The sequence below is a fragment of the Pleurodeles waltl genome, chromosome 8 (assembly GCF_031143425.1).
Source record: "Pleurodeles waltl isolate 20211129_DDA chromosome 8, aPleWal1.hap1.20221129, whole genome shotgun sequence".
Lineage (NCBI taxonomy): Eukaryota > Metazoa > Chordata > Amphibia > Caudata > Salamandridae > Pleurodeles > Pleurodeles waltl.
The window spans coordinates 1,169,381,448-1,169,403,554 of NC_090447.1; the positions used below are offsets into that span (position 1 = coordinate 1,169,381,448).

Below are 22,107 nucleotides of genomic sequence, written 5' to 3' on the forward strand. Positions count from 1 at the left end.
AATTCAAATGTACATACATAAATCTTAGCTATTACTAAGAAATAGCACTCATCACAAAAGAAGAAATGTAACTAAACTAAAGGATGCTTCTATAAAATTGCAAAACAGTTTCCATTGCAAATGTCACCATGACCATGGTTTTACCTGGAAGGTGTATCAGTAAATTTGATTTCATCACAGTCATAGCTGGAGAATGAAGGCTGAAGTAAAAATGGTAGTCGTGGATCAAGGGTTGTATTCAAGGGTAACAACTTTAGGATTTTAAAATGTGAAAATAAACATTCTCAGAATGTCAGAAAGCGAACCCTTTATTTAAAAAAAACCTTTATTAATAAAACTGTAGGATTCTCCAGAGAATATAAAGCATCCTAAATTAATCTTTGAAAATATGTACAATATTGGCTTTACAAAGAAACACTGAATCTGTACATGTAGAAATAAATCCGGATTCACCAATTATTTTACATTTCAGTTGTAGCTTTGCATAAAGTGATTTCAGATATGTTTAGTTCGAGACTACATAACTTTCTGTCACATTAAATGACTCTTGCTAAACATAGCCCACATACCACCTTTCCCTGTACAGTACATTAAAATAACCTACGCTTTATACAGAGACCATCCCAATCAGAAACCATACAATGGAACACATTTACATATATTACAAGGCACTGGATACTAATGTAGTCCATCCATTTGTACTAAAGTCCACATAAATAAGTGCATGGCATAAGGGTGCAATATTTCAATTTTTTCGATTCCTGAAGCGTAGTATGACTGAATTCTTATTTTTGGGATGTTCATTACTCAATAAGTTCCAGTCTGTCAGGTTTGCTACATTAATCCTGAAAGGTCAGCATTGATCCTCGTTTAGGAGACCCTTAAAACCAACTCATAAGATCAAAATACAAAAAGGGAATTTCAATTATGTGATTAATTTGCAATCCAAAGATGACTGTGCAAAAGGACACGCTTTGGACCTTCTATGTTTCAAGAAGCAAATACACATATAAGTGTCAACAGCAGCCTGCTCAGTAATATTTATGTTAAGGAAGACAGGAAAACTTAGAAAGACTGATATGTTCATGTCATTTTTGACAACTGAGTGCGAGCTGAAAATCTACTGAAGCGAATTAGTAATGCTTTATCGTAGCTAATACTGTGAAAGGCAGATTAGTCCCCAGTGGAGAATTACTTTTATCACCAAGTAACGAATTTCATACGATAAAAAAGTTGAGACACCTTTTTTTTCTCTCCAAAATATCGAGTTGAATTCGATCTCAAACCTGGTTTGCATTATAGTAGTTTTGCTCTGCTTAGCTAAGACACTGCAAGCCAGCTATCTCAAGATCCCAATGTTTTTTTCACTGCAGGTTTGAATGTTCACACAACATTGGGCTCTCTTTGGATTTCCAAATCGTAAAACAAAGAAAACAGAAACAATTAGGTTATGGGATTAATTTAAAGCACATGTATGTACTTTCCTATAAGATCCATCTAAAATTCAGCAGTATGTTTAAACAGCTTGCCCTACTTTTCCTTTCAGTCTGTTTAGTCACCATGATATACTTCCCTTTTCCTTCAGTCTAGAATACCGCTGTTTTGGTATATCTTCAGCACACTGCACTCTCCACAAAAGGTGTTCACTTGCAACTTAACCCCGATAAAACATTTAATTCTGAATGGATAACTGGGCAACTGAAATGATGGACGCTGTAGATCTGCTTTAAGTGCAAGCCAAATAGCACTGGCATGCTCCAACCCAGCCAAATGCAAAAGTTTCTGTGGCTGAGCCAAACACATCTTTTGTGGAGGGCCTGAAAAGGCAACTACTTGATGGTGCTCCATTGCATTTGATCTTCGCTGCCACACAGCATGTAACATAGACGTCTAGAAGCAACGCTCATGGCCTATTTGGATATGGATAAAAGCAAATTCACCTGAAAGATACAAATGTAAATAAATTACATAAAAGCTGTTTGCACATAAATCAACATCATGAGTGAACATTTCCAAAAAAGCAAAGAAAACATTTTGGCAAGGCCCTTGAGGAAACAGTGTCCATTCCAGCATAAGAAGTGAGCCATCATCCAGAGAGTTACTAAAGTATCTATTTGGATCATTGTTATATTTTTTCCCACCTATGCCAAGATCTAGGACTTTTATATCGGAGGCAGGAAGCCCTGAAGAAGTATGGATAGGACATGAAGATGCTTGAGAGGGGTTGGTGTAAAACTAACGTTGGACTCAGACATGGACTGTTTTAAACACGAACACCGGTCCAATTATCACCATGTCTAAGAGAAAGATAGGTGCCAGTGAGAACATCGGCTTTCGTAGATTCTTAATCTTTTCTGTCAACTGTTTGGTCTTTCAAATAGCCCCATACCAAAGTTGGGAACCTGCAACATTTTTCACACACTAATTCTGAAGAGTGCTAGTGGGCAAAGAACATAGATATGGGTTAAGGTGTGTGTCTGCAGGTCACAGCCTTGCCCAATGGGTATTGTGGCCAAGGGCACTTAACATGTTTGAAGGACATGGCAGTTGCGGCGGGGTACAATTGTGGTTTCATACCTATTCATAACTTGTGAAATCAGTGTTTCTAAGGTTTGGGCTGTTAACCATAATGTTTCTCCACCTCAAGCATTTTCGAGAAATTTACTTTTCCTGTTTGGCTCTTATTACCATAATACGTCCAGTAGTAGTTTAAACACTCCTATTTTAGTAATAGTAATTATTATAGTATATTCTAGAATACAACAATATTCAGCAATACTGCTTTCAACACATTTTCCTGTTTAAAATAAAACAGGAAACATACAACGAAAACAGAGAATGCATTGTATGCCAGAAAACTTGAGATAAATTAGTAACCAAATTTAACACACATACTATGTTCTAAACCCAACTGTAAATAATATATGGTTTTACCTGTTCCATTGAGGGGCAAGCAATAATCTGCAAATCTTCATTAGTGAATTCCTCCTTCAGCATCGAATGGATTCTTTGGAAAACGTGTTGAATGTTATTCTTTAAGAGAAAAAAAGGATATAGGTGTTTAATTGATGGCGACATTGAAAGAACACAAAATTCGTAAGGGCAGATCAGTACAGCAGAAGCAGGAGATGATCATTATAACAAAGGGCCTGATGTAATATTTCTACCTTTACTTTGCAACTCTTTCCCCACAGGATTCTCAAACACCTAGCGTACTATTAATAAAACCTGGAATAAAGCCAGAGTCTGCATCCATTTTTTTTTTTTTTTAATCTGTTTTATTGCTTTCAGTCAGTGAAAAAATACAGTTGTGCATCCGAATATAATCAGTTACATACTTGTTGTGTGTTCCAGATCAGTATGCGCTTACATATCTTTTTACACTCACGGCAATGTGGATTGCTACATGTACAAACAGCTGAAATTACTTAGAAACAATGAAAAGAGGGAAAATACAGAGGGGAAAAATAGAAAAATAGAGGTAGTTGGGGGAACCGCTCGGGGGTGTTCGCGCTCCCTAATATAGATGCCCCTCACCTAGTGGAGAGGGGGCATGCCGCATTCGTCCTGCAGTAGCTCGAGCGCAGGAGTCGCATAGGTGCAGCAAATGGGTGCAGGGGGGATAGGGGGGAGGAAGAAGACCCCCCCCCCCCCAAAAGCCATCAATCTTCATGTGATTTCAGTTTGGGCTTGATATGTCTGCGACTTGCTTCCTGCTATAGCCCCTCATCGTCGTGCCACTCTTGTTTGCGTTATTCAATTGAGTGTTCACACAGTGCTACGTCTCCTGAGATATGTGATCAGTGCTTCCACTTATGTGTGCTCCCTGACAGCCCTGTCGTATTGTTTTGTCGTACCGGTTACTCAGGGAGGTCGTGTATTGTCTTTGTTCTCCAAGTTGACAATGAAAGAGTTCCATGTAACTATGTCCTTGATCTGGACCCCTCTGTCTTGGAGTGATTGCAATGTTTGTGCCTCAGCTTGTGCCCAGCTTATCAGGTCTCTCTTCCACTGATGTGTATTCTGTGCGCTAGGTGCCTTCCAATGCATTGCTAGCAGGCGTTTGTATAGCACGAATGCTAAATCTACACATCAGTGTACCTGTTTCCGTCATTTGGGTCGCTCCCTGATCCCTAGTAGGCATGACTCAGGTGTAGGGGACAAGGGTACCTCCAACCATTCAGCTACCATTAATGTTATGTCACGCCATGCATTCATAACTGGGGGACATTCCCAGGTCATATGGAAAAAGGTGGCTTCAGCAAGTCCGCATCTTGGGCATTCCTGCGATGCCTGAGGGAAGCCAGAGTCTGCATCCATGACCTGTAACGGTGTATATAATCAAGGAGGACCACTATTAATAATGTTATACATCCTTAATACTGGTCATTGTTGGACTGATTGAGAACCAAATGTAAAGTTTTGTTAACATTTCAAAGCTTAAAATGTAAATGTTTTCGCATTGAAAGGATTATCCTCTTGAATAGAAAATATTTTAATGGAATAATCCTTTCAATAAAAACATGTTTAAATAGGAAGTCATTTCAATCCTTGGCTCCATGCATCCGCTAGTCTCCTGTTTTCCTTATTTTGGGGTCACGGGCAGGATACAATTATTATCGAGTTTCTAGTGAGCACAGGAGTGTCCTATGTGTAAACCTCGACGCTGTCAGCTACCACATCTTTCAGCTGCAACATACTTGCCTATCATGTAAAGGTGCACAAGAGACTACATGGGACTTCTGCATGCTTCTGCCACTTCCATCAGATACATTTATATGAATTGGGGAGGGGGTAAGTCGGAAAGTGGCTGCAGCAGTTTGACTGACGCAATTGTAAACAGCAGCTCAGGTTATTATTGCCCTCCTTCCCAAATGGTCAAAATGTTATAACAGATGTTGAGGGAAAGTTCATGTAATTGGGGTACTGAAGGAAATAAAGAAATATAATCCATGGAAATCTGACCTTTCTTAAAATATCTAGTACTATTGAGAAGCAGGTAGATAATTTTTTTAATTCTATGGTTAAGTGGTTTGGTTCTGGCTTTGCGTTTGGAGCTTTACGTTTTTTTGTTAATCGTACTGTGATAGATTAGGAGGCTCAGTCGTTTTGTAAGTTTTTTGCTTATTTGATTGATGTGTGATCATGGGGAAAAAAAGAGTGTTTTGGCTGATTTAATGCATTAGCAAGCATTTTACCTGGATGTCCGTTTTTTGCCATTTAGTTTTTTTAATCTTTAAACACAATACCAAATAAACTATCATAGAAACACATTCACAAGTATCTTAGTGAAAATAAGTGGAGAGCAATTGTGAGCAGTACAATTAATCATAATTAAAGTACTTAAATGGAGTTAAGTCATGTCAAACTGGGTAATATTAAGAAACGTGGAAAAAAACGATGTGAAAAATCAGCAACGTAGAGTGACTCGTGATAATATTGCTATATTCGAATTGGAGGGGCACTTTTCTATAAACCATGGGCACACTGCACTAACAGTGCAACAACAGAAAAGGCATTATCTCAATTTCTATAGATGGTTGCAACAAACTGTATGATTAACTGGGGCAGTTGACTACCCACCTCATGGAATAATCGCAACCCTTGTCACTGAGAACCCTCAAAGTCACTAAATGTAACTTGAGCTCAACTCCCTGGTAGCTATGACACAGACTAGACTGACAACTTAGGGCAATGTGAAAGTATTGATGAAGTGCCAAAAACAGTATTAAAGTCGAAATGCAAAGCAAAAAAAAATCCCAAACTGAAATGAGGAGTAATATTTCATAAAGAAAATATCACCAAAATGACAAAACTGCAAAAGGGGAACCAGAGATATGAATTAGAATTTTTGAAGCAGGAGTGGCACCAACAAGTGCAAAGTGCCAATGATGGTCAACAGCTGCATAGACTGGGACCTAGGTGGAATTTGAGGCCAACTGTGATGGAGCATAGGTCGGATACGCCAATCGGGTTTGTCTTGGTCAAAGATTTTACCTTCTGGCATTGTCTTTTAGGTCCAAATCCACCACATGATAATACTTCTAAAGTCTCTCTTGACCTCAGGGAAGGCAGTTAGAACTCATTGTCAGGAAGAGCCCCCGACTTGGGTCCAGTCCAGTTCCAGTTGCCACCAATCAACTGGCTAGCTGCATGAAGGACTTCTTATAGTTTTATGTATCCATGTAACTTCAACAGGAGATTCCATGTTTGTCCTCGATACAAGAGCGGGCAAGTCCAGTCCTTCTGGGTTCCACTCCGTTAGAGAGCACAGGTCCAGTTCTTTTCCATTCTTCCTTAGGTCCAGAAACTGCCTTAAGGTGCCACATTTATGTCCGGCGCAAGCCAGTGTGTGGGAATGATTCCTGGACATGCCTTAACGAATGGGGAAAAAGTTCTCAGGAGACACCTTGGGCACTTTCAAGGTGGCAAAAGTCTTCGGTCACACTAAACTTGGGCTCTGCGTGCTGAGGGTGTTTGCGGGGAGTGTACTGTGGTAATCCTAGCATCCGCTCACACCTAGCACCAAAATCCAATTTTGAGGTAGCCACTATGCCACCTTAAAACTCAGAAACAGAAGTCTGGTAGAAGAGCAGCCAGGCGTTAGATACAAAGAAATTATTTTGGCATCTTGTTTCCTTTCCTTTCCTTTCAAGGATGCCCCCAGTGTTATACATATAACTAAGAAACAGACATCTGATGGAACACAAGTGGAGGTTTTAGCAACTAAATAGCGGATACACAAAAAGTGTTTTGGCATCCAGTTTCCCTTCCTTTCAAGTGTTCCCCAAAATGTTACATGAAATCTAGTGAACCTGTCCTGCAGGACTTGACATTCAAGCAGGATTCAACATTGCTGTGCCAAAAAAGATGCCCACATGCTCCACCCTGCATAGTCTGGGAAGTTCAGAATCATCTTTGCCCATTCAACATACTGTTTTCTACTGGGAAGTGTTTAACACCAATTTGACACCCATTGAAATGCTAGTTATTGGCTGGCTGTGGTGGAACAGCAAATGCAAAATGAGCCTCCATCAACTTTAGGCAGGGAAAATGCAAATTTCTTAAAGCCACTTTCCCTTAATATTGACTACAATCTGACTTCAATTTTGAATATTTCAGATTTACAGTTAGGATTTTAATCTGTACTCTGGTTTTCTACAAAGGACAGCTAGAACTGTCACAGTGAAAAATAGCGTTTGGGTGCTGGTCACTGTAAGGACGTGTTAACAATAATACATTTCTACATGTCCTACTTTTAAATACCATGCACCCATGTTGTGGATTTTAAGGCCTATAAAGGGGTGACTAATTAATATCTAAAAAAGAAAAAAAAAAAGAGGTTGTGACCTGTGAAAATGGGTTATTTTGACAGGTCACATAGTGCTTTTTTTTTTTACATATACACTTCTATAGTCAAGCTACAATGGCAGGCCTGAAGTCATCTTTTACACTATCACTATAGAGGATGGGACACTATGTGCTGCCATTTAACTTACTGGGTACATTTTGTACCATACACTAGGGACTAGTATGTTACTTAAATTACCAACGTTGAGTATACCAACTTCATCATGTGGAGTGGAGAAGCAGAGGCACAGCCAGTGATGTAATCAATTATTGCATTTACGATGTCATAAATTATGTCATAGAACATGTCTATGTAATATGTGAGCAGTACATGATGGGGTCCAAGTTGTAGTTACCTGCTCTAACTATAACTGGTGACTTTGTGTTTTTTTATTTCAAAAAGTTAATGTCACTGACAAATTCACCTAACTATAAAATTACTTTAACCTTTATTTTACAGTGAATTTCTAGTTGTTTTTTTTTTAATCTAAAGAAATATTTTATTACTATACATAAAGCCATACCCCCTGTGCACGGCAGGGGGTTGGGCAGAGGACCTTATGTTTTCTTAAAGGGGGAGGGTTCCACATGCCCCACTCCCTGAGCCTTATTAAGCCCTTGGGACACATACCCACAAGCCCCCATCCCTTTTTTTTTTTAAGCGGAGGGAACGCCATTGGCCACACACTCCACAAGCCGTGTAAGGCCCCTGGAGACCCCACCCACAAAGGCTGTTTTGTTTTCCATTGAAGGGGAGGGGAACCCCAACCCCCTGGGCCTTTTTTAAAATGTATTAAAGGGGAAGGGGGCACATGGCCCCTTTCCCCTGCCTTATTAGACCCTGGGAACCCCAACTTTTTTTTTTTTTTTAAAGGGGAGTGGGCCACATGGCCCCTTCTAGACCCTAATTAGACCTTGGGCACCCCATTCACCAGGTCAGGCCCCCCCTCTCCGAACCTTGCTAGACCCTTGCATCCCCATCCCCACGGCCATTTTTTCAAATTGAAGGGGAGTGGGAGCAAATATGTATAGGTCCTGGGGACTCCATTCTCCAGGATTTTTTTTTAATTAAAGGGGAGGGGGCCGCGTGCCCCCAAGATGCCTCCCCAGCCTTGTTAGGCACTGTGGACAAAGCACCCAAGGTCAATAAAATAAAGAGGACAGGGACCCACGCAGCCCCACACGCCGAACCTTATTAGGTCTCCCCTCCCCAAGCCTTGTTAGGCCCTGGGGACCCAAGCCCCCAAAGTCAATAAAATAAAGAGGAAAGGGGGCCACTTGGCCTTCTCCCTGAGCCTTGTAGGCCCTGGAGACCCCATCCCCCAGGGCCTCTACAACAATTAAAGGGAGAGAGAGCCGTGTGGCCACCATCCCAAGACTTTTGGGGCCCTGGGGACCACATCCCCAGGGCCACTACTACAGGTATAGGGAAGAGAGCCTTGAGCCCACCATGCCTGAGCCTTGTTAAGCCTTGGGGACCCCATCCCACAGGGCTTTTTTTTTTTTCCAATGACAGGGGAGGGAGGAGTGCTTAGACCCCCTTCCCTGAGCTTTGTTAGGCCCTGACGACCTTATTTCCCAAGGCTGAAATTACTGAAAATGGGGTGGGGGGGTTGCACGCCAACTCGCTTGGGAATTCCTGCAGTTAAAAGCAGATGGACACTAGGTCATCATTTAAACCTGCCTAGGGGTATCCACAACTTGATCAGTAAGATGTTTGACAAGAGTAGCAAATAGACAAATCAACTCTCTAAAAAGGTTGATCAGTACAATTGAATGGCTTCAGACAACAAAGCAATTTCACAAACTACCAAATTAAGTACACTATATTTATTAACACAACATTAATTTGTCTGCAAGAAACATACTTCATTGAGCATTTATAGATCCAAGTAAGGGGCTGCTAACTGCAGGACCTTTTGAATAGCGCTAATGAAAAATCAAGGCTGATTTTGGGAAAGGTATCTATTTGTTTGATGAGCAGAAAAATAATTCCGTGAACAATATTTCAATGCTTGGTAGCGGGCACACTGAAAAACAGTTGATTTATTTAAGTATGTTCAAGAAATAATATAATTTACTTATAACCCCCTAATATATGCTATTACATATATGTAGGGTGTGTAAATTAAAGTAGCACTGTAAAACACGTCTCCATGCTGGCACTTGCAGTTTGGCATTCCAACATGGCAAAATAATGCTTTTGCTAGGCCTAAACTTTAATTTTCAATATTTGCAAGTCCCTCTCTAAGACTGGCCCCAAATGCTCATAAGGACTGGTTGTAGGGTATTTGGCAAGCAAAACATGTATATTTAATGTTTTACATGTTGTGGCAGTGAAAAACCTACAAAGTCGTTTTTCATTGTAGAAAGACTGGCTCTCTCACAGGAAAGCACAGGGCCATGGTATAGCAACTTATGAAGCATAATTTCTGTTTGTAAGCACACAGAAAATTGACTGAAAAACAGCAATTTAAATCCAACATAACGGTAAAGTTGGAGTTTATATTACCATTTTGAAAATGCCACTTTTAGAAAGTTCCAATTTTATTGCCTTACCAAATATGCCTTTCTACCCAAGCTAAATGTGTCTTCCTAAAGTGTCCATGTCACTTTACTGGCTCCCCTATGGTGAGATGTGGATTGCTCCCACACAATGGACCAAAGGCGTGGGTGTGGAGAAGTGTTTTTCCTCCATAGGCAGGATGGCCTGGGAGGCTTTGCAAGCCATTCCTGAGCTTCAAGGGGTGTCTACCCTGTCACTGGCAGTCGTAGCTTTGTCATCTTAGTCAGCTTGGCTCCAAACCCAGTAGAAGGGGGTAGCCGCTCCAAGCCTGGTTTGGAGTGACCACAAGGAAGGGTCTGCCCATTCTTAAAGCCACATTTCTTGGAGGTGTGACCAGAGGGAGAAAGGTTATGTCATGTTGGATTTAAGTAGAGGGGAGCCTTGTGGCATTGTTTACAGTAAAATACTCAGGAAGTACTACAAAAGCGGAAAAGGTCACCTGTGGAACATTTACAGCATTGATTAGGGAGTGGCAAGGATTGTTCCCCACTCACAGGCTTACACTGAGTATAAATGTGGTACCCCCAGTGCCCTACTCATATCACTTCTGGACCTGTGGACAAATAGAAGGGGACTGGACTTCTTCTCTGTGATCTAAGAAGAGCTCTGATGACTGCACTTGCTCTTCCTCTTGTACCCAGAACAAACGTGCTTCCAATGACACGGTCTTAAAAGGTATTTTCATTGTAGCAGGGTTAGCTGTTCCACAGGAAAGTTCTGGGATATAATATTAAATTCAATAATGTTATCTCCGCCTAGGAATCAACTACAAAGGTAAATCTTGGACTTTTAAAAATATTTTTTACAAACCCAATTCACTGGTAAAGTTAGATCTGTAATAAATATTTTGCAAGAGTTACTTTTTGAAAATCACCACTTTCCTGCCTAAAGTCTCTAGAAGTTCATTTGCATTAGCTCCCAAATCTCATCCAGGAGCTGAACAGAACTCAAAGGAGGGAGCCATTAATGGAGCAATCTGTGGAATGATCTGTGGATCGTGACTATCCAAGGGTTTACTATTCTCCACTGTCCCTCCTATCCCTTCCCTTGCTCTTGTAAGATAGTTATGTATAAAGGTTTTTCTGGTGTTCAGGGCTGGGCCATAAACTCCCTTAGTCTTGGGGCACGACTTGTATTCCGTCTGAATCTTAGGCCCATATATCAGTGGCTGGTCAGCCTCCGGTTCCATAAATTTTCCAGTACCACTACGGAGTTCAGTAGCTCCGTCCAAAGCCTTCCTTGTAACTAACAGGCGACTATTGACTTGTGACAATCCAACGTCTTCCTTAGTCTCCTCAGATCCCTTAGTTTCCTGAATTTCCAATCCAGCTTCTGTATTAGACATATTGGACATGTTGGACGGCCTCAGACAACTTTCCGAACGCTTGCCCCAAATATGGGAAAGCCTTACTTTTATGGACTGCCTTTTCGCTTTAGTGCGGGCTCTGCATGTGAAAAGAATTCTATGAGCCAGTTTCCAGTTACCCCAAAATATCTTAAGATTTCTTTGTAGCTTCCATATTTTTCGTACTTTCTGTATTTCAGGTATCTCAGGTGTCTCAGGTACCAGCCTCAGAGATTTCAAGCCTCTTGCTGATCTTAAAGGTGATCGTAAAAGTGGTTTTAGTGCAAATGGGTGAGCTGCTGTTGTCCCAGACAAAGGCCTCAGCGCTTGCTTCTGCTCCTGAAAAGGCATATGCCAGCAGTCTTACTCCAGAAGCTTTGTGAATGAATCCAGACTGATTACTTACTTATATTATTATATATTTATTAATGTTTAAATCTGTTTTGCCGGTAGCTTTCTCAACAACACCAGTCGATCTCCTTGGTTTTTGTTCTTGCTGCCTCACACCTTGCCTCTCTCCATATATCTTAGGCTGGGGGACATGAGCGTGCTCCAGATTAAAGCTCTGCAATAGCTATTCGGCTATACTGTCCTGAGGAGTGCACACTGAATCCGCCTGGCTGAAAAGCAAGCTGCACCAGCTTAACGACGCCGCTTACGCCCTACCCGCAGTGACCGGGGCTCTGAGCCTACTTGTCTGCTCAAATGTTTTGTGCTTTTTACTTTTGCTCCCCAGCTGCTTGTTTGCTTATTTGTTTAATCAGCTGCTCAGTGCCAAGGTGCCTCAGTTGTTTAATTGCTTGGACACTTAGCTGCACCAAAACCAGTGGGAGTGGGGCTGCCCCGAGAACTGGTGTTGAGTGATCACAGACTAGATATTACTCATTCCCGGGTCACACCTCTACAGTGAGCATAGAAGCTGTGCACAGGAGAAGGGAGGTTCTGCCATGTAAGGTCTAGATTGCAAGGTGCAGTGTGGGACGGTTTCAAGTAGGGCACACAGGAACTGCTACAAACATTAGTAGCTTACCTCTGGGAAATGTATCCCTATTAGTAAGGGAGGATTTAGGAGTCACCCCCACCCACAGGCTAGTTCCAGGCATAAATGTGGCAACCATAGGCATCTTCTTCGGACCACTACTGGACCTGCTTTTGAGAGCAGCAAGGAGCCCTGAAGGACTGGGTCTGCTCCCTTCAATATCCAGGACAAAAGTGGACTCCAGGAGTCATAAGACCAATCTCCTGTTTGGGCTACAGGGACAGAACAAGCTCCAAGAGGCCAGCTTCATTTATTTCTAGTTGAACAGTTCCAACTGGATCTGCCCAGAACCCAGCTGCTGGCCTCTGCTGGAGTGAGCCTTGACCCAAAGGTCCTGGGGCCTTGGCTGGTGGCAAAGTGTACTCCATCTGACTTTTTCTGAAGCCTGGCACTTAGAAACGTTTTGCCAACTTTTTGCTGAGAACTGACGGGGGACAAGAAAAAAAAAAGGTAAGCCGATCAGACAAAGGTGCATTGCTGCTGAGCAATGGATTCAGGTAGGTTCTGCTAACGTTTGTCTCCACAGTTGGAATCTGATCCAGCAGAACTACAAGGAGAAAGTGTCCAGCTTCGTAGAACCTTCTTTAGCTACAGCCTGCAGCTATAGCAAGCAGCAGAAATCCAAGCTTCAAAAAAGTGACTGAGACCTAAGGTAGAAATCTTCAGCAGGCAGGGCCAAGAAAAGTATCTGTTGGGTTCAAGGACCTTCTCTTTGCATGAAATTCAAATTTTACCTGTATGGAGCTTTCCTGCCTAAACTTAGCTTCACAGAGACCTGATCCAGTGGATACCCGAAGATGCGGAGCTCTCTACAGCCATAGTCTGCTGTCTTGCTTCACTGAGGATTTTTGAATTCCATTCTCAAGACCAAGTCTGAAGGTAAAAATGTTCACTGACACAACTTATTTTTCTTAATTGATGTGGGATTTTTCTTGATATGTTTTTCAGCTCATTATTGTTTGTGCACTGTATAAATACTTTACAAGTTGCCTCTAAGTTAAGACTGTCTGCTCTGTGCCAATGTACCAGTGGGTTAAGCACAGCTTTATTTAGTGACTGTTCACCCTGACAAGAATTTTGATTATTATTTGAGGTGGGTTATTTGACCCCCTGAACTAATACTCTAATCGCTTGCATGTGCCATGCCTCCTTTTTAAACTGTTAAATTGTCAATGTTAATTCTCAGATTCCTCAAAATCATTAACACAGACATACACTGGAGAGACTATACGTGCCCTGGCTAAAAATCTAGAGCAGGGGGTTCTTAACCTTTTTTCTGTGGATACCCACTTAATTATTACTGGAACAAGGGGAACCCCAGTCATTATTGACATCCACGGACCTTCACGGAGTCATTACGGGGAGCCAAGGACAGAAAAAAGTGTTCATTAAACATGAAATGATTAAATATTTTATTTAATTTACAAATAAGTTGAAAAATAATCCAAACTTTTAATTTAATGGGAAGGTTGGCGCTTTTCTAAATTAAATTGAGGTCACCTATCATCCATACTATATTCTGTTTGATGCACTTGCACTGCTTTCAAGAATCAATCTGAGGATACTACATTTTTAACCTCCAACTTCAACTTGTTTCACAATTACAGAATGTCTTGAAATTTTCAACTTTGCTTTTTGATGTATATACACTTTACTAATCTGTTAATATTATTTAATTTTCTAAGCAGTCGCAGACCACTTGAGCAGGCTTTAAAGACCCCAGAGGTCTCCGAACCACAAGTTAAGAATCACTGACCTAGACAATCTACCTCTACCATGCAAAAGTAAAAGAAAAGGGGGGCAGTAGAACTTAGGAAACATGATTATGGTCACTCGGGTAACAACCTGAGCTATTCAAGCACAACAAACATGGTTTTCCTCAAGTTCATGTACTGCTCTGAAAGATAACAATTAATGACCGGAGACCTTGACATTTGACCAAGGGATTCTGCTTCCAACATTCTTTTTCAATCCAGCTTAAAGCATAATTAGTCTTCTAATATACAATCCATTTTTTGACATCCTCCTGACAGTAACTATGGTGATCTTCCAGTAAGAGTACATCACTTTCAGATCAGTAAACACATCTGATACATGTAGGCTGGAGTCTCATCTGGTAACTATTTCCTCTACACATGTTGGAAAATGCTTGAACTTAGTGAGAATCCTGCAAAATAGTACACAAGTGTCTACCACATCATGGAGTGCCATGCCATGACATGACAGGTTTGCTATAACAAAAGAACGTAACGCCTCAAAGTGAAAGTCACTGCATGTTCATAGCCTGCGTAAAACTGCAGTTGCTCCTTTCCACATAATTATGATAATCTGCTTTTTGTCTTTCATATGAATAATTCATAAAATCATTAGTATCAGTTATATTTAAAATAAAACTTTGCTTACCTTCTGTAATTATATTTTAGAAGACTATATAATCTTCCCAAAGATCCCTAACCTTATGAATACTCCTTGCATGTGTCAAACTGGTCCGGAAAACTTTCTTCCCAGCCAGGACTGCCCAGCACAGCCAGCTAGTGCCACATGGCTCCAGCTACAACTCCAACTATGGTTTTAACATCACTGGAGTATATCAGGCACCCACCAGTGTGATGGTGTCATTTGCTGATAGCTTTTCATCCCACTTGCCCCACTAGCGTGGAAAAGAACTGAGAAAGCCACAAGAGCAGCAAATACAGCACACAATATGTCTGCCTACTTTGGGATTTCATTAAACACAGCACTAGCTCATTGGGTAGGAAGGAGGTCGATGAGGTGCCTGTGGGAAGATTATGTATCCACTACAGACATGGTTACCGAGGGTAGTAACTTTTTCTTCTGCTGGATGCATCTAGCAAAATTAATTCCTAAGAATGCAAGACATTTTCTCTCACATTAGTGTGCTCGAGAGCTTCCTCATGAAGGTAAACAGAATGGATAATAATAATAAACAAAGACGTTACTCACAGTACCAAAAATATATACAAGCGAATGACAGATCCACAAAAAACATATGCAAATGGATAGGCATTGTACTTCTGATGGTATTTGTCCTTATAACACAAGTGAGGATCACCCTCAATGCTGGAATTTGAAATCATCTTTATCCTAAGTAAATGAACATTCTTCGACTTTTTGTGTCACTCCGTGCCGATCATACATCCAGGATCACGCTTTTGCTGTAGGCATTTCAATCTTACCAAGGAATTGTATGAGCAATTCCTAATCCTAGGAACACAAAGAGGTGTTGCCCTAGAGTCACAGTCTGGAGAAATATATGATATAAATCTTTTATTCACAGTTAATATTCGCAACAGTCTGTTTGTCTTGTTTACTAAGATGTGAGCCTTTAGTCTCCCTAAATGTTCATGGCCTTTCTGCTGTCTATCATTGCTTTGTAATAGCTCAGTAGAGGATGCGTTAGGCCCTTATCCCCCATAAATGTTAACATCCCTTTTGCTCTCTATCATTGTTTTGTGTTAGCTGCGTAGCAGATATAACAGCTGTTCATGCTACTCTCCAAAGAAAGTAGTGTGTGTGTGTCCCTGTTCACAGGTGTTCTACATATATGATTATTTCCTTTACAGCTGTGCCACAAGTATGCGGGCAGGCAGCAGTATCAAGTCAAGCACAGATGCCACCTGTAACATGATAGAATGTCTCTTAAAATAATTTTAAAAGTTACAATGGGCCTGAAACATCAGCATAAATTGAGAGTGTAAGCTCTCTGGCAATAAATACGCACAATCTCCAATTACTACTCCAATGTTCGAAAGTAAAGTTGCATTGATGTTCCCTCCGCAGATGGCGTGCTACTCCTCTTAGACTCCTTTTTTAGGGTTTGCCTGTATTTGTGCATACCTACATTGAACACCATTACACTGAAGATGTGTCAAAGCATAAGGGGGGCATATTAGTGGTAGGGACTACCACCTGAAGAGTGATAGTAGTCACATCATGCAAGAAAGCACCCTATCAATATGGGCATGCCTGTACAGCACCAATGCTATTCAGGCTGTTCCACTACTTTCGAAACGCATTTAACTGTCTTCAAGGAAGTAACCCAAAGCATGGCCTGGTTGATTATGATTATTAATACAGCAAAATGTTTGTCAGATGAACTACTGATAAAAATACAGACATGTGAGAATCTCTTTAGAATTACGGTATACCCAAGTCTCTCAAAAAAGAAACTGAAGGAAGCCAATAAAGAGGTGGGAGAATTGAAAGAACAACTCGCCCAGTTAAAGATTTTGAAACTACAAAAAGATTATCAACGTTTCTCTTAGGAAACAGTTTACCTCATACATGTCCAAGGAGTACCGTAATCAACAAAGCAAAATGAAGGATCAGGAAGAATATTTCTTGAGACCTAACAAAGGCCAGTGGTCCTCTAGCTCAGACAATGAAAGCAGTGGCAATGAGAGCAAGGGTGGGAACAGGAATAGACGGAGAGATAGATTGTTTGGATATACTCAGTCACTGACCATGTTCCAACCACATCCATATCCAGCATGGACTGGGTACCCACCTTTTGGGATGGCGCTATCTTTCCAAACCACAACCTTTCCTACCCCCACAGTTCCAACCATACTACACCCAACAGCCGTTTTAGGTCAGTGTCGAGGAAGGTGACATGAAAAACAGAAAGATCAGAAAGTGCAGTGGGAAGATATCATTCAGAGGGCGAGCCCCAGCTTGACGAAAGCCCAAATAATGAGCCCCAGCAAAAACACAAACTAGTTGTGAATTTATCAAGTTTTCATTTGACAAACATCTAGAAGCAGGACTTAGAAAAGGGACTGGGCTTTGTCCCTAAAAATAAAGTTTAAAAATTTAACTTTCGAAGTGAGCTCTCTGATTTTTTCAGGAAGATCAGATTTCAAGTATTTTTTTCAAGCAGAGATGAACCCACGGGGGATAGGTGTGATACAGGTTCCTACGGGGGTAATTGCTTTTGAGCAGGCTATTATAAATGAGTTAGAGTTTTACAAATCGATTAAGTTGACACCTTCAACAATCTAACTAAAACAGTAAGAAAGCACTACAGCAGCTGAAACTAAATGAGAAATTAACCATAAAACCATCAGACAAAGAAGGCACCACTGTTGTTCAAGATACAATGGATTACAACAAACAACGCCTAATATTACTGGAGACACAAGAAATTAGACTAAAACCAACAAAGATCCCATGCAGGAGAATCAGAAAGAGATCACAAAAGAAACTGATAAAGGTCGCAAGAATGGGTCGATGTTTGAGAATGAGGCATACTTTTTGGCTCAGACAAACTCCAAGTTTCCTTATTTTTACACCATCCCCAAAATCCACAAAGGGATAACCCCTGTCCCAGGATGACCGTTAGTATCAGGCATTGGTTCTGTTTTAGAACCACTCTCTCAGTATTGCAATTATCATCTACGCCCCTTAGTTGTCAATATGCCATCATATCACAAGGATAACAAAGAGTTAAACCTCTTGTATTCTCTTACATTTGACAATGAGTTGGAAAGTTTGATTTCTCTAGATATTAAATCATTATATACCAGTATTCTGCAGGAAGAGACCTTGAGGGTAGTTGATTTAATTAGCGACATGGAATTACCTTGCCCCTCAAGAGTTTATCTTCTTTTGTCCGGATAGCTCTCACTATGAGCTACATTAAATTCAATTTGATGTATTAAAAGCAGGTCCACATCACTTCCATGGAAAGCACCTTTGCTTAGTTTAGTTTGTCTTTACGTCCACGGTTCAGAAAGGGAACACATTTACTCACCAGGCAACCCATCCAGTGATTAGATAAAGATCTGGACGCTCTTTTTTGACAACATTCTTTTAATTTGGCAAAGTATGGAGACTACATAATTCATCGAATGGTTAAATTCTCGCAATCAGTTTTTGAAATTTCCTTCTACCATGACTAAGAAAAATCTTCCATTTTTGGATATGCTAATTGTACCCAAAGGTGGTAAACTCAGCACACAAGTATTTCACAAACCAATTGATAAAAAAAGCCTTCTTTTGTTCACCAGTTGTCGTCTGAGGGCATTGAGGGAAAACCTTCCAGTTGATCAATTTCTTAGGGCATACCGTAAATGTATGTCTCTAGAAGATTATGATCAGGAAGCACAGGTTCTATTGAGTGAGTTGAGAAAACAGAGCTACCTAACACAGGCTGTGTCTACGGCATGTAAAAGGGCATGTTTCAACTACAGATAGGCCCTTATTTAAGGCAGACAAAAACAGGAAACTGACAAACTCTTTTGTGTCACAATACACAGTACAGCACTGAATCAAGATGAAAAAAATTGTGAACAGACAATGGAGAATTTTGAACAGTAATGGCTTACACCTTGCACCACCCATGTTCTCCTTTAAGAAGAGCAAGAGTTTAAAAGATGAACTACTTACGCTTTACATAGAACAGAAAAAAAAAGAAAAAACCTACAAGGGCCCTGTGGGGTACTGGCTTGGTGATGGGTCACTTCCTTGGCAGAGGTTTAAACACACCATTGCAATTATATACTCACACCAACTGTAACTTTGAAAGGGTGATTAACTGTATCACGTACCTCTGTGGGTTGCAGTATATTCGCATGACCATGAGGAAAAGTCAAAACTAAGTGAACATAGGAGCACTATCCAATGTGCCCGCACTTCCACTAAACTTACTACTCACTTCTTTGAAGATCACTACTCAGAGAATGATATTCATTGGGTAGTTACAGACAAACCCTAGCTCAATGAGGAATTTATAGAATGCATGGTGCAGTTATTAAGAAGGGAACAATGTTGGGTTTATTCCTCGAAAACTAATTTGGTGGGTTTGAATGAAGAAATCCCTTAGCACCTACTGACCTATGGATAAGATTCGTTTTAGGGGATCATGCCTTAACACACAAGAACTCCCTGGTGGATGGAAAATATTTTAGTGATATCATAGTTGTTCCGTCAGAACAGGTACTATACACCAACTTGTCAACAAAATCCCAAGTGGACCATTAAGAGATTGTCACTTTTTGAATGAAGTCTTATGAATAGGCTGTGCACTGTGTTACTTCCTTGAAGATAGCTAAATGCGATCTGAAAGTAGGCAAACAGTATGATATACCATCAGTGAGGTACAAGCATGCCCATATTGATAGGGTGCTTTCTTGTGCGACAAAAGTACTGCTGCTCTGCCATTGCTAGTCCATACCACTAAGATGGCAGCCATATGCTTTCACGCTTAGAGCATCTTACACTTAACAACGTTCAACAGCATGCAGACAAGCAGCCTGTAAAAAGTGAGATGAACAGAATAGAACGCCATCAGCGGACGGAACACCAACGCAAATTGGCAGCATTGGTCCCTTGGAGTATTAAGTGGAGAACCTGCGTAGTTGTTTGAAGAGAGCTTTCAATCACAATTTACACTGAAGTTTCAGGCCAACTGCAACTTTTACAATTAGTTTAAGAGTTATTCCATCATGTTTCAGGTGGCATCTCTGAGTTGATATTGCTAGGTCCCTACATACTTGTGGGCACAGCAGTTAAGTAAATGATCATATATGTACAACTGTGGCAGGGGACACAAACACAATACTTACTTCTCAGGGTAGCGTGGACAGCTGTCAGAAGGGTTATATTACGTACCCTGTAAGACTGTTTGTGGGATGTAATGCTGTAGATTCACATGCTCTGCATACTTCTACCATCTAGTGTTGGGTTCAAAGTGGTGCAAGTTGTTTTTTTTTAAGAAGTCTTTCGAGTCACGGGACCGAGTGACTCCTCCTCTCTGGGGTATTCCACATGGGCTTCAACTCCATTGTTAGAATGTTTTCTCGCAGGGGGATGAGAAAAGAGTGGAAGGTATGTGTAGGAATAGAGATGTGCATGCAAAATGTAAATACATCAGTACACACATACATATATATATATATATATATTTATATGTATGTACATATATTTACTGAAAAAAACAAAGATTACAGGGACGTAATAGGTTCTGAATTTACTCGTACAAACTATAGAAATGCAGCAGTTATTTCAAATAACTATAACTCGTGCCCTAAGGTAACTATAACTCGGATCCTCGTCATGGATACTAATTGTTGATATGAGGAAGTATCTTCTGGAGGGGCGAGCAGGATAAAGATCCAGATCATCAGGAGTGATGAGAACTGGATTGTTAGCATCCCATGGATCTGAATCTTCAGGTGGGACCCCTAGCCCACCAGTTTAAGAGTGTGGTGGCCCTTGAGGTGTGTCATTCAGTGTATTCTGTAAAGGGGATGGTGGTGGAGTGGGGAGGGGGATGGTGGTGGAGTGGGGAGGGGGATCGTGGTGGAGTGGGGAGGGGGATCGTGGTGGAGGAGGTAGTGGAGTAGGAGGAAGTAGAGGAGGTGGTGGAGAAGAAGGATGGCGGGCAGTGGTCTTTAGAGAGGGAAATGTTTAAAAAAGGTGTTGGTCGGTGTGCAGGAACGTAACGTGTCACTGAGGACAGAAGAGAAATGGAGTACGTTCCATCGGGGAACTATTTCCGTCAATGCCGGCGACACACAGAAGGTAGGCTCTAGACAGGCACTAACGCCCAGACCAATGCTCGGTCGAACCCAGAACCAACAAAAAACATAGGAAGCGCAGAGATGGAAATGCACAATCAAATAAAATACAGTTGGAACAGACAAAGAAAGACAGAAACTGAACTGAATGGGGTCAATGACATGGAGCAGAGGCACACACCTCCAAACCAGACGGCAGAGAGAAAACAATCTAACAAAGGAGTTGACGCCCACGTGCAATATCACGGATAGGAGTAGTCACTCTATTCCATGTAAGACTTCTTCAAAGACAAAACCTGTACCACTCCGGACCCAACACTAGATGGTATGAGTATAAAGAGCATGTGTACCTACAGCCACCCATGCCATCTAACCATATCTTTTGATGAGCTAATACAAAACAATGACAGACAGCAGACGTGAACACTTATGGGGACTAAAGGCCCACAAATTGGTAAACAGGACGAACTGACTGCTGCTGACAATAACTATGAGTAAAACAATTGTATTGTATATTTCTCCAGAATTTTACTATAGATGCCCCCTTGAATTCCCCAGGTTAAGGAAGACTGCTACAACTCCTGGGTAAGACTGAACTGCACATAGCATAAGCATGATCATGGATGCATGATTGGCATGGAGTGACACAAAAAGGTGAACAATGTTCATTCACTTGATATATAGATGATTTCAAATTCCAGCATTGAGGGTGAAAGTCACTTGTTTTATATGGGCGGATACGACCAGAAGGAGAAAGAATGCCAATCCATTTATATATGTGTTTTGAGAATCTGTCATTTGATTCTATATATTTTTGGTAGTGCGACTAATGTCTGTGCTTATTATTATTTTCCTTTCTGTATGTTTTCCTTTAGACCAGTAGTTGCCAACCTGTGGTCCGGGGACACTTGGGGGTCCGCGACTGCTTAGGAAATTAAATAATATTAACAGATTAGGCCCCCAGCATTCAGTAATGACTCAGTGGGGGGTCCCCAGATTCCAATAATGATTCAGTGGGGGTCCCCGGGCGCCAATAATGATAAAGTGGGGGTCCACAGAAGTCAAAAGGTTGGGAACCACGGCTTCAGAGTAAGGCTATCCGGAGCACATTAATGTGAGAAAAATATCTTGCATTCTTAGGAATTCATTTTGCATACGGATCTGGAAGTATTGGACACAAATAGGTCACTGATTATCTCTGTATAGGGCAGCTGGGCTAACAAAGACAGCTTCTACTGACAAGGTTCCATGGTGGGAGATTTTATGT

General features: G+C 41.1%; 1 protein-coding gene across 2 annotated transcripts in view; it reads right to left on the reverse strand.

Annotated features, from left to right (window-relative positions):
* Nucleotides 1-294: 294 nt before the first annotated feature.
* COG3 (component of oligomeric golgi complex 3) overlaps nucleotides 295-22,107 on the reverse strand; it is a 291,820-nt gene continuing 270,007 nt past the window's right edge. For both annotated transcript variants that reach the window (XM_069205406.1, XM_069205405.1), the window contains exons 22-23: nucleotides 2,935-3,033; nucleotides 295-1,940 (exon numbers count right to left, since the gene is read on the reverse strand). In XM_069205406.1, the coding sequence (XP_069061507.1) occupies nucleotides 1,911-1,940; nucleotides 2,935-3,033 (129 nt within the window). In that variant the 3' untranslated portion in view covers nucleotides 295-1,910. The remainder of the gene's footprint in view (nucleotides 1,941-2,934; nucleotides 3,034-22,107) is intronic.